General features: G+C 40.4%; 1 protein-coding gene across 5 annotated transcripts in view; it reads right to left on the bottom strand.

The window, feature by feature from the left end:
- Window positions 1–4,907: 4,907 nt before the first annotated feature.
- adgrg6 (adhesion G protein-coupled receptor G6) overlaps window positions 4,908–13,381 on the bottom strand; it is a 58,928-nt gene continuing 50,454 nt past the window's right edge. For 4 of the 5 annotated variants that reach the window (XM_065008780.1, XM_065008777.1, XM_029631384.2 and 1 more), the window contains 3 exons: window positions 13,016–13,117; window positions 12,444–12,599; window positions 4,908–7,288 (listed from right to left, as the gene is read on the bottom strand). In XM_065008780.1, the coding sequence (XP_064864852.1) occupies window positions 7,107–7,288; window positions 12,444–12,599; window positions 13,016–13,117 (440 nt within the window). In that variant the 3' untranslated portion in view covers window positions 4,908–7,106. Of the gene's footprint in view, window positions 7,289–12,121; window positions 12,160–12,443; window positions 12,600–13,015; window positions 13,118–13,381 lie in introns of all 5 variants that reach the window. The other variant, XM_065008778.1, reaches the window with a different exon arrangement.

Raw genomic sequence — 13,381 nt, 5'->3', positions numbered from 1 at the left:
GAATCTCTAGTGGCACAGCTACTTAGACCACTTCGCCACTCTGGAGTCCCTTATATATCTTCAAAGAAGCTTGGATCATCATTATTTGAACCGCATAGATTAATAAGACATATCTGTTTATAGTCAAATAACATACTTAAAATCACCCATCTACCTTGCAGATCTTTTTGGACAATGTGCACATTTGGATCAAAATAATGGCTAATTATTATCATCACCCCTTTTAAGTTTCTTTCCCCATGGAAGAAATATACTTGGCCCCTCCAGTCTTTTTTCCACACAACTTCATCTAAAATTGTTGAATGAGTTTCCTGTAAACAATAGATATTGTATTTCTTCTCTTTTAGCCAGGTAAATACTGATCGTCTTTTCTTATTATCTGCTAAGCCATTACAATTATAGCTGGCTATACTTATTTCACCATTTACCATAATGAGATACACGTTTCAAATCTTTTTATCATAATATATGTTTGTCAACTTATCCTTAAAAAGTGAAATAGTAATTGAGTGTCCATATAGCTGTTTCATGATATTTTGCATTGCTACTAAGTAAACCTCCAATTGTCCACCACTATGTTGGGTTGTCAGCCCAGTGACCGGCGCACCACCTCTGGCCCTCCGGATTCCAAGGCCACTGAGAGACCAGGACCCATCCATCCACCCACAGAACAGAAACAGATCAACTGCCAATATATAGTTAGTAGTATATAATATATAGTTATCAAAACATAAATATATACAAAATCTTGTGTATCTTAATTTCCACAATTCACAAAAAATATGCGTAATAATGTAGGCAGTTAATGTGAAGGATTGTTACCTATAACCAGTACTACCATCACAAAGATGACATTTTTGGAAATAAATGATTATTTTAGTAAACATTTATTGCGATTTGTCCTATATTATCCCAAACATCATAATCCCATAGCAATATATGTGGGACACACACCATACACCTCCTTCCCCTGAAACACACACAAGCTGGTCCCCCGTTGTGACTATTTCCCCAAGCATCTCTGTGCAGTCAGACCTTTGATCATTCCGTGCCACCAGTACCACAGTAGTTAGCCCCCTCTCTGATTGTCCAAGTGTGACCCCCATGTGTTACTGTAGCTAGTGTGCCAGCACTGCCACTAACTGGGTGGGTGGACCCCACCAGCTAGGTGCAAGGTCATCAAGGTTCTCATTAGCAGCTCTGAGAAATTCCCTGTATATTATGCTCACTCATTAGGGGGCTTTGCTCAGAATCTTGAGGGGGCATATGTTTTACAGATGGGTCTTGAGGGTCAGATCTAGTGTGCCCAGGGAGCTAGGTGAAGCTAAGGCCATGTCCTCTCGAAACAGCTAAGCTATTTATAGTTAAATAGCACAAGAATATTATAACTGGTAAATACAATTGTAGTAACCCAAGTGAGTTGCACATGTGACCTGCAGATCAATCTAACCACTTACGTTGCCTGTCTAGCCAGACAGAGTTTCTAAATGGCCCAATCGTCTGGTTGTGTAATTACCCTTCCATTTCTCTGAAGAGTTCCTTTCTTGCAGGGTGTTTTCTGACTACTGATACTTTGTTGACTGACTGCACCTACCACGTCAGTGCCATGTCTGGGGAAGAACAGACAACAGACACTGTCAGACATACACCCTGCCACTGGAAAATGTGGGGGAATGAATTCATTCCAGATAATTGTTGTGAGTGTACCCTGTCTCCACATCATTGTTAGTCTCCTGTAGGAGAGGAGGAGAGGGGAGGCAGGCCGATGAAAGTGTCTGTGCCAAGGCGCCCTGGCATCAAACAGGAGCATGATTATCGTCGAGATTAATGGGGAAGGCTTGTTTCCACAGCTCTAGGTAGCTATTTTAAAACCCAATAATGTTGACTCTGCCTTTTGTTTTTGTTGTTGTTTATTCTCCATGTGCCATCCTCCAGTCTGAGGTAGTCTAGAAAACAGTCTGGTCAACAGGCAGAGATAACTGGAGAGAAATAGGCCACCCATACTCCTCTACATGTATGTACGTTTAGTAGTGTATGTTACTAATATCTACACCTTCATTTAGAATGTTTAGTATCTGACTGCTGCTATGGCTTCCCCCCCCCTTATCATTGTGTGGCTGCCTGTGCCACCCTCCCTCCCTCCCTCCCTCCCCTCCCTCCCTCCCTCCCTCCCTCCCTCCCTCCCTCTCTTACTCCATTTCCAGCGTCCCCAGGAACGTGTTTGGTTTACCTCACAGGAAGGTTTCTACAGGAAACCTCTGGGAGGAATGTGTGGGGTTTTCATTTACCCAGAGAGGGGGAAGAACAAATACTCTCTCTGCCTCTACCTTCTCCTCAGTAGTGAAGTGAACAGCCCACAGACTTCCCCATCAGGCCTACACAGGGCCCTGTAAAGACTGTCACTGAGCTTGTAAACGTTAAACATGCACTCCTAGAAAATAAATTGCTGTCTAGAACCTAAAAGCGTTCTTCGGGGTCCCTATAGGAGAACCCTTTGAAGAACCATTTTTGGTTCCAAGTAGAACCCTTTCCTCAGATGGTTCTATATGCTACCCTAAAGGGTTCTTACCTGTAACCAAAAACGGTTCTACCTGTGACTAAAAAGGGCCCTCTTCTGGGGACAGCCAAATAACCCTCTTGAAGTCCCGTTTACTGTAATTAAGAGTGTGGCTTGTCAAGTCAATCTAACAAGGGAAGGGAAACCTCACCTTCATGGAATAATGTCAGGAAAATGTATATGATAGAGTAGGAGCCAGAGGGATGTGTCTTGAAGTCCTTGTAGGTCTCATCTCTTCCCGACATACAGTATATGATGATTTACTTTAGATGGAATTCTTTAGAGCATCGAGTTCATTCATACAATATCTCCAGAAAAAAAAGTGTGTATATCTCTTCACGACACACATCACGAAGGCACCAGATGCTGAGTAATCTTTTCCGGATGATAAAAAAATATTTATCTGTTTTGCTTATTGAAACTTCATATTTGACATTTTTGTGCTCAGAAGAAGTCATATATCATCAGATCAACTGTTAATTCCATGCCAGATCATTCCTAAAGCAGTGTCAATGGATAGTTGAGTGAATCTGTTCTTAATTTTTCATAATAGATTCCATTGGGAACTCAAACCGAACAAACAAATAACAACATAATAGTGAATAGTACACTGGTATGTTCAACTGCAGCAATGCCCATCGAGCAAACCCTGTTTAAGTGCCACAATATTTGATTATGTCTAAATTTTAAGAAAACTAAATGAATGTAGCCACTACAGGTTATGAGCAGTTTCAATATCTCTCCAGAAGTTGTCTTTCTCTGATCCACCTGTTGTTATGCAAGGATCTGAGCCATGTTATCGAGAATAAGTCTGTTTACATCCTGAGAGGTTATCGCTGGGGTCATGTTACCTTACCTGACCCGTTACCCCGGACCAGACAGACACACATCTGCTGAGAGCAGACCTGACGCATCAACCGCCTATCATGACACCGACAACATCAGTTAGCATGAATTGGGGAAGATAATTTTCACCATAGAAACGCACCTTTATAATAAAAGCATTACATGCATAATTGCATTTGCGGTCACTTTCGATAATGGTGTATTCCGCTAATGGAACATGCTAGTGGTTGTATTAATTTGGGATCTATCGCATCCCACAACTGTCCCAGACTATGTTTGGAATATTTATTTCTTGCACAGAATAGAATAGATAGACTTTTGTATTTTGGGGGGGGGGGGGCATTTTAAGTCAAAAGGAAAATGTACGCTGACCACGCTGCACTTTGGTCTACTTCTTTTGACGGCCATGACAATGCTATTATTTTTCTTCTGAAATAGAAAACATTTGCTTCATATCATTCTTTTTTAGGCCTGTCTAAAATAAATAATGGATTTGTTGTGAATGTGTAGGCTACATTACATGGCTGTATTATACTTTTAAAAATGGCTTGTAGGATATGTGTGGGAGCCTGGAGACGCTATATGTGTTTATGTTGATTAACGGCCAATTACGAGTTATTCTCTTGACAATCACCCGCTGACAAAATTTCGTGACCGCCACATCGATGCATTTAATGATGCTAGTAATATCATTTTCTGTGAAGTACGTCTCTACACAAAAGTCTGAGGGACAACAAGCATCAAGGGAGCCGGAGGGTGGAAACGCCGTTCTAAATCAAATCACCTGGGAGCATGAGCAGCAGTGTGCAGCTTTTTCCTTCATGTTTTCCATGAGTTGCGGAAAGCACCTGGATGAGCGTATGTTCTTCAGCTTTTGTACAAGCATCAATACCACATGTACTGTAAATAGGATAGTATAAAATATTCAGGATGACTGCTTTCTTATGAGATTATGTAAATGGTATAGTGTGTAAATGCTATGGTCTGTCAATCTGATGTAATACAATACAGAGGTATCTACATTTGTGAGAGGCAGATATAGCAAGAATGGTGGGAAGCCAGAACTCTTCTGGTCAAAATTGTCAGGTCAGTTATGATTACAGTGTAGTTTGTCAACAATAGAAATGTGAATGTTGGCAGGGATGAGGCATCACCTCTCTAAGACTGGACCACCGTGGCTTCCCAGATTATGAGGCATTAAAACACAGTTCCAGAAGTCAAGAAGGGGAAACCATATAATTTCAATGTTTGAGTGTGAAAAATGTTTTGAAACCTGATGTTTCCCTCTTTGACTTCTGGCAGCAAGCATGACTAGAATATCAACCTCTTCCCAGCACATATGCACCAAACCACATATTGGATATTCTGAGTAAACCACATTGTGAAGACTTGGCAACTGTGCAGAGAACAGTCAGTAAGTGTAAATTGAGAATGAATTAAAAAGTCATAACCGTTATGTCTTACAGCAAATTCATCTGGTACATAGAACTTGACATGACAAATATTAGGGTTATGATTAATAGAATTAGCTACTTTTCATTCCCTTTATTGGTGAGACACAACTTGTCAATGCTGTTGAGACATAGAGACAGCTTCATGAAAATATATTATTGTCAGGAGTTGTGGGAAAACAAACAACAGGGTCTGGAATTGTTTTTGGAATAGAACCAGATTAGCCATATTCATCAGAGTGATACATCTAAGGTGTTGGTTTGGATGTAGCCATAGTGATTTTATAGCTCTGTGTCCCTATTATATTAATAGAGACATGTACAACTGAATCAGAAACAAATCATGTCTGGATTCCCTCTGCATTGATAGAACTAGATAAGATATAACCTAGAGGATCATTTGGAATATTTTATGCAAATATCTATAAAGATGGCAGCGCAGTCATGATCTAATTCATAGTAAAGCTGAGAACTCCATCGTATTAGCTCAAACCACTTTATAATCCCTCCCCACACAATCTTGAATTGAAGACCCTAAATATGTTCAACACGAGATAACCTTTCCAAGCAAGGTTTCTATCATAACAAATTCGGTCCCGAGGGAATTTGTTAGCGATGTTTCAATTCTTTTCTTGATGCTGGAAAATAACAATTGAGAGCTCTGACTGCTTCCAAAATATAACTGTCCCTGTTCGCCTGCCCAGGTCAAGATCAATGCTTTGTTTTGTCACCAAGCTGCATCTCTCCAAATCTATCTATCCAAGATGAACAACAAATGTAAAAAGCTCTATAGAAATAAATATAACGATACAGTAAAATAACACGATTGTTCCATCGCTTCACAAACACAAAACAATAGCAACATTTAACACAATGCAATATATTCAGTTCCCCTATTGGTGGGAAAAGAAGACTAAGTGAAGTAAAGAAACAATGAAGAGAAGATGAACATTTAGCTGCTTACAAATGTTGGCATTAACTTGGATGAACAAATAATGTCAGTGTTTGTAGTCCCTTTTCAATCAGTACTGTATTATACGTTGTGCTGTGAGTTGCTCTATTGTGAAATTATTCAATGTGGAATGTTTATGAAACTATGAGCTGGATCCAATCCGTATTGCAGGGGATAAACGTTTTAGCGCAAGTAAAACATAAAGGACATTTCCGAATGCACCAACATACGCTGTGTTTACAATGAACACCGTCTCCGTGAATGCCGAAACATCGCCTTGAAATGTCATTCGAGCTATAGTGCGGATCTCCCGCGATACGGATTGAATCTAGGCCTACCTTACCATATCCAGGTTTAATGGCTGGGGTTTGGTAACCTCTATCCATAAAACAGTCAGAGAAATTACACTTGACACACAGATCAAGTTACCAAAATGAAGTGGAAATTAATGGACCAATTCTATACATTCCTTTCTGCATATGTTATTCAGTAGTAGAGCATCTGAAGCTTAATGTTTCAAAAATATACATGCCAAATCATTTCATCATAGTGTTGATGATGATGTTGATTGGTTGACCAAGATAAAGTAAGCACTTTATGCAAAACATCCTCATGTAAGACACTGTAAAGGAGCATAACATTGCTTTCCAGCAAAAAAAAAAAGCACACACAAGATTCACAAATAGACAACTACAAATTAGAACTACACCTAAACTTGATCCATTTTCAACACACATTGACAATGCTGCAGCTTTTAAAAACTCCGTCATGTTAAGTCTTTGGGTTTGAAATATAGGCCTATGCCTGAACATTTAGTCCAGACGTTTTTCCTTCATTGCTGCCCATACTGGAGTTCTACAGACGGCATAATGAGAACGGAACAGCTCAAATGGATGACCTTTCTGTACCGGAATGGTGACCCTGCTGAGAATCCTAGGCATGTGCAACACCAACTGAGAAGCAATTATACGGGGGCATATCAGCTATACCATCAATATTTACACAACACATAGCCAGTTGAAGATTAGCATCACAGTATGTACATTGCAAACTCCATTCTCTGCTTCTCCGTTTCTTTTCTATAGAACTATACATTTCCCCATTTCTCTTTTCAGTACTGACTGGACCAGCTGATTGAGTCAAATATTATACAGTATACACATATTCATACTACTAGCTACCGACCTGCTGCTCTGGAGGCTATAACCCTGGGGTGACATTGCGGACTGGGGAGATCACCAAGGGTTAGGGGCTAGCAGCAGCAGGACGAGGAGGAAGAAGAGAAGAAGTGCTGGGTGGTCTAGAACTTGGTGCTGTGGCTGAAGCTGTCCGACATGATAATGTTCTTGTAGAAGTTGTCGGAGCGCACTGAGCAGTAACCTTTGACCTTGTCAATGACCTGGTGCACGGGGATGATGGAGGAGGAGGCCTCACCCTCCGAGGAGACAGTTTTAGCATTGGTCTGGTTGGCGTAACCTTTACCTGTTAAATATTAAGGAGAGACAAGGTCATGGTTCAGAAAGAACAATGATCTTTGTGCAGTGCACATTTTTGTATTTTTCTTGCCACAATGCCACAAAACGAATGGCTCCAGACAATTGACAAATAAGCAAAGTGAAAAACACATCACTAAGCACATACACAATGTAGATATAAATCTATATATGATTGTGTATATATGATTGTAGGTTGAATATGTGGCACTCATTTTAAACAATTCTAATGCATAGGCTTTGCCAAGATGATTCGCCTGTGTTTTCTGTGTACAACAGCTTGTTTCTTAATCTTGAAAAATGTTTGAGGTTTAGGTTTATGTCTAGTTACTGTTTAAATTGAGTCCCAATATTTTCTGAGCAAAAGTTCACATGCATCTGTGCATTCTTGTGGAAATCATTCCTATACACGCATGCACATTCAAACAACCTTCAAATTCTACCACAACGGACAACTATGCATAACTCTGTGTATCTTGCCAAAATGTTTGAACCGTTTTCATCTGTTTTTGTCTTATTCTTGTTTTGTTTGCCAAGTGATAAAATATTTTGGTTGGTCTTTTCCATTTGATAATGTCAAGGCAAAAACATCCATCAAAACTCAATTATTTGAGTGGGTCAACTCAGGAATAACACAGGCTTTGCAATGCAAATACTTTGGCATCTTCAGTGACAGAACATCTGGCTGCCTCCTCACCAGACTGTCAACTCACCATGTATGGGAAAAAACGCGACTAACAATTTTGACTTATCGAGAGTAGAAACATACAGTGCATTCGGGAAGTATTCAGACCCTTTGACTTTTTCCACATTTTGTTACATTACAGCCTTATTCTAAAATGGATTAAAAAGTCCCCCCCCCCTCATTAATCTACACAAAATACCAGGTTTTTAGATTTTTAGTAAATGTATAAAATAAACTGAAATATCACATTAACATAAGTATTCAGACCCTTTCCTCAGTACTTTGTTGAAGCACCTTTGGCAATATTTACACCCTTGAGTCTTCTTGGGTATGACACTACAAGCTTGGCACACCTGTATTTCGGGAGTTTCCCCCAATCTTCTCTGCAGATCCTCTCAAACTCTGTCAGGTTGGATGGGGAGCGTGGCTACACAGCTTTTTTCAGGTCTCTCCAGAGATGTTCGATCGGGTTCAAGTCCGGGCTCTGGCTGGGCCATTCAAGGACATTCAGAGACTTGTCCCGAAGCAACTCTTGCGTTGTCTTGGCTGTGTGCTTAGGGTCATTGTCCTGTTGGAAGGTGAACCTTCGCCCCAGTCTGAGGTCCTGAGCGCTCTGGAGCAGGTTTTCATCAAGGATCTCTCTGCTACATTCATCTTTCCCTCGATCCTGACTAGATCCCAGTCCATGCCGCTGAAAAACATCCCCACAGCATGATGCTGCTACCACCATGATTCACTGGAGGGATGATGCCAGGTTTCCTGCAGACGTGTGGAAAAGGGGAAGGGGTCTTAATTTTAATACTTTCTGAATGCACTGTATGACTATATATGTCTGCTTTCAGTTCGAGAGACAAACAGCTATAATCACTGTCACATATTATTGGCATTCAGGCCAAATATGTTCAATATTGTGTTCAATATTGGTTTCAGAGAATCATGTTTCTCATGGTCTGCGAGTCTTTATGTGTCTTTTGGAAAAATCCAAGCGGGCAGTCATGTGCCTTTTACTGGAGGAGTGGCTTCTGTCTGGCCACTCTACCATAAAGGCCTGATTGGTGGAGTGCTGTAGAGATGGTTGTCCTTCTGGGAAACTGTCACATCTCTGGAGCTCTGTCAGACTGACCATCGGATTTTTGGTCACCTCCCTGACCAAGGCCCTTCTCCCCCGATTGCTCAGTTTGACCGGGGCGGCCAGGTCTAGGAAGAGTCTTGCTGGTTCTAAACTTGTTCCATTTAAGAATGATGGAGTCCACTGTGCTCTTGGGGACCTTCAATTCTGCATAAATGTTTTGCTACCCTTCCCCAGATCTGTGTCTCGACACAATCCTGTCTCTGAGCTCTACAGACAATTCCTTTGACCTCATGGCTTGGGTTTAGCCTTATATAGACAGGTGTGAGCCTTTCCAAATCATGTCCAATCAATTGAATTTACCACAGGTGGACTCCAATCAAGTTGTAGAATGATCAATGGAAACAGGATGCACCTGAGCTCAATTTCGAGTCTCATAGCAAAGGGTCTGAATAGTTATGCAAATAAGGTATTTCTGTTTTTTAGAGTTGCAAAAATTACAAAACATTTTTTTTTTGCTTTGTCATTATTGGGTATTGTGTGTAGATTAATGAGAGGGGGGAACTTTTTAATACATTTTAGAATAAGGCTGTAACATAACACAATGTGGAAAAAAGGAAGGGGTCTAAATACTTTCTGAATGCACTGTGCGACTATATTAGTCTGCTTTCAGTTCAAGAGATAAACAGCTATAATCACTGTCACATATTAATCACTGGCTATTCATTAAATGTCATCCTCACTTTGAGCCTACAAAACTGTTTCTTTCACCAAACCAACATGTCTCATAGAGTCATTACTGCTCACTCCATTGCACGTGTCCATCGTAAAGTAATATAAGGTCATCGTTAAAGGCCCAGTGCAGTCATGTGTTTTGTATCATATTGTACAACAGCTGATGAAACTGTTAAACACTGTTAAAGCGTGACCAATTTTATTTGTGTTATTTCCTGATAGTTGCTGGTTGAAAATACAATCTACACGAGACCTTCTAATCAGCCTGTTTGCATGGGCGGTAGTTTCGGCCTGCCTGGTGACATCACCAGGTGGCAAATTGGTTAATATTTCTTTTACCTCTTATTTACAATGACAGCCTACCCCAGCCAAATCCTAACCTGGGCGATGCTGGGCCAACTGTGTGCCCTCTGGGACTCCCAATCACGGCCTGTGATACAGCCTGGAATTGAACCAGGGTCTGTAGTGACGCCTCTAGCACTGAGATGCAATGCCTTAGACCGCTGTGCCACTCAGGAGCCCACTAATAGACCAAACCAATAACAAAGAGCGTTCCAAACCTATCTGCCAACAACAGCTCGGTTTAAGTTTTCCCTCCTCACTCAGACCACTCCCAGACAGCCCTAGCAAAATTCTAGCTTGAGAAATAGTTTTTGTCAATTTTTATGGAAAACTATTACAGTAAGGTACTTTTAAAAATTGTGTTATTTAACCTTTATTTAACTAAGCAAGTCAGTTAAGAACAAATTCTTATTTACATTGACAGCCTACTGGGGCAGAACAATAGATTTTTACCTTGTCAGCTCAAGGATTCAAACCTTTCGGTTACTGGCCCAACACTCTAACCACTAGGCTACCTGCTGCCCCACTTAATTGTTACCTAGAAATTATATGATATTGTGATTTTAAAAAATGACTGCATTGGGCCTTTAAAGTGTGTACACAATTAATCAATATGTATATTCTGATAAATCCATGAGCTGCTATGTATTTAGAGTTATTGGAGGCCACCTTTTGTTGGCAGTGTGCTTCGCGCATGATGGCCTTTGTTTCTCAGGCTGTGACACCCACTGTTTTAAACGTTGTCAGACTAAATTAGTCAATTAGCTGGGGGATGCCATTAATCGTTGGATCAGTCCAATATGACAACATCATGTGACAATTACAGATTATCTCACTAACACATCTGGAAGCAATAGGAGAACACACTGCAGCCTAACATGAATGGTTCTCTCTCGAAGCCGTGGCCTACCTCAGCGAGGCAAATAATAGTGAGAGTATCTACGCATGTGGATGCTGACAAATGACCTTTTACATGATCTGAGATCTCTGTGAAATGAAGACCCGAATGATAAGAACATGTTGTAACCCGTTGCATACTGTACTTTCATCATTTCCATTTGTACTATAATAGTGGCGGTCCCTCACTGGCTATTCTAGAGTGTCTGAGTACATTGGGTACATTTGAAACATGTGCTAAATATCAGGTAGCCAAGGTACTTCACCATCGAATCATCACAGGGTCTGTGTATAAGCAGGTAATAACGCACAAACATCATGCTTGAATTGTGCATTTGGTTGTACAGTGCGTGACGGTGATCTTCATTCCATTCCGTGGGTCAGGGATGCACACACACACACACACACACACACACACACACACACACACACACACACACAAACTACAATTTCCCATGTGACGGTGGAATGCTACAAATGCAAGCTGTGTGTTTACTGTGGTATCATTGCTGCTAGCAGAAAACAGAGGCATCCTAGTGGAGCAGAATTAGTGTGGTATGAGAGAGAGACATCCAGAACCGCTGAGAAGGCAAAGGAGCTCACCTGCCAAACTCTCTCATTGGTCAAATCAGTCAAATGTAACTACATCTGTATTTACACAGAACCAAATTAAACATCAATGTTGTTGTAGCATGTTATGTCTGATTAAAATCTTGAGATGTTTTACAATGACTTTAGAGAGAACAATGGCAGAATAGAGCTCCTTGTGTTACAGAGTCGTCATGTCACCATTCAATCTGGATTCAATCTAACTATCAAAGGTAGCATTTTGCATCGAAACCAAATGCACACATGCCAATTGTTATCCTCAACATGTTGTGTTAAATCCAAGATGTCACACAATATTTATATTTCAAACTATTAAATGCTGCATTGTTCTGTTAGACACACCAGTGTTAAGGATAAGTGCAACCAACAGCTGTTAGGTTGAATCCAGGCCTTCATGTTCTAAAGGTGAAAGGCCAATAACACAACATTACATCACACTGTAAGAAAGCATGGAGTCAGGCTGGCTTTGATGCAGTTCAGTTTACCTCAGGAGGTTCTCCTTCGTGCTATTGGTGGGCTACATCTACACACCACAAACATAAATACATACAGGAGATCAGCCACCACGTAGCCCAGGAATGACATATTGTAAACAGAAAAGCAAGAAAATAAATGTTTCACACAGTCCAGCAAATACAAATAGAGGAGAAAGGAAAAGTGTCCAGAGTTAAGTAAAGTATCCTTCTTTTCATAACTACAAAATGTAAACTTTTGTATAAATTAAATGTGGGTCAATGAAAAAGACCAACTGAAAGTAGACAAACGGCTGTGTGTGGCTCAATATTAGACCCTCCCATAGTGTCTTACCTGCATTCCTGCTGCACTTTGCAAAGGGGTTTAGAGTTGCTTTGGCCTTGGAAGTCCAGTTTGCTGTACTGGAGACAAAAGAGCTGGAGGACAGGGACTTCCTCACGGTGTCTGAGCAGGCCTTCTTGGTGTTGTTAGTGGCTGTCTTGCTCCAGTCTGCCATTCAACAAGACACATTTCACAAATGCTTATTTGGGGAAAAAAATCATATAAAGAGTGAAGTGACATTTTATTAGGGCAGGGTTTTATGGAGTTTCTGTTTATTTGATTGCCTATAAATCTAAGACTTCTCAGGTTTTATAACCACGGTTCTTTGTTACTTTGGAAATCTGGAGTCTAACTTGCTGCACAGGAGTTTCACAGGACTTTCATTTCAATAGGAATTCTATTAACATTGGACAATATTAAATCAAATATTATTATCTTGTCTTTATCAGCAATATACAAGTACAGTAATTTCCCTCCTCTCATCTAAAGCCTGATATGATGGTAGTATGATAACAGTTCTGAATATCAGGCCAGATATTTTTCCTGAGAGTAAGAAGAGTCTATTTCTCCTGTCAGATCTTTACCTGAGTTGTCTGACAGGCGGAATCTGCCAAAACACAAGTATCTCCTCCACTGTTTCTGGACATTCTCTTTCAGTGCACAGTGGAATATGAAGATGAATAAACCTGTTGGCCAGAGAAGGACAATAAAGGAAAAAGCTGTTAAATAACAACAAAGATGACAAGAGATGACAAACAAAAGAGAGTTTGGGTTGGTTCGGCTTTCAGCTACCAGATGTTGTACTGAGGAGCCCTCTGGTGGAACAAATAGTACATAACATGACAGTGAAGAAACTACTTATAATTCTTAACATATAATACAATAGACCTGCTTTGTAAAATATTTATTTAAAAAACACACACACACAAATACAAACATTCACATATCCT

Source organism: Oncorhynchus nerka, linkage group LG24 (assembly GCF_034236695.1).
Source record: "Oncorhynchus nerka isolate Pitt River linkage group LG24, Oner_Uvic_2.0, whole genome shotgun sequence".
In the NCBI taxonomy this organism is placed as follows: Eukaryota; Metazoa; Chordata; class Actinopteri; order Salmoniformes; family Salmonidae; genus Oncorhynchus; species Oncorhynchus nerka.
The sequence above is the reverse complement of the archived record's forward strand: the minus strand, read 5'-3'. Positions and strand labels throughout refer to the sequence as shown.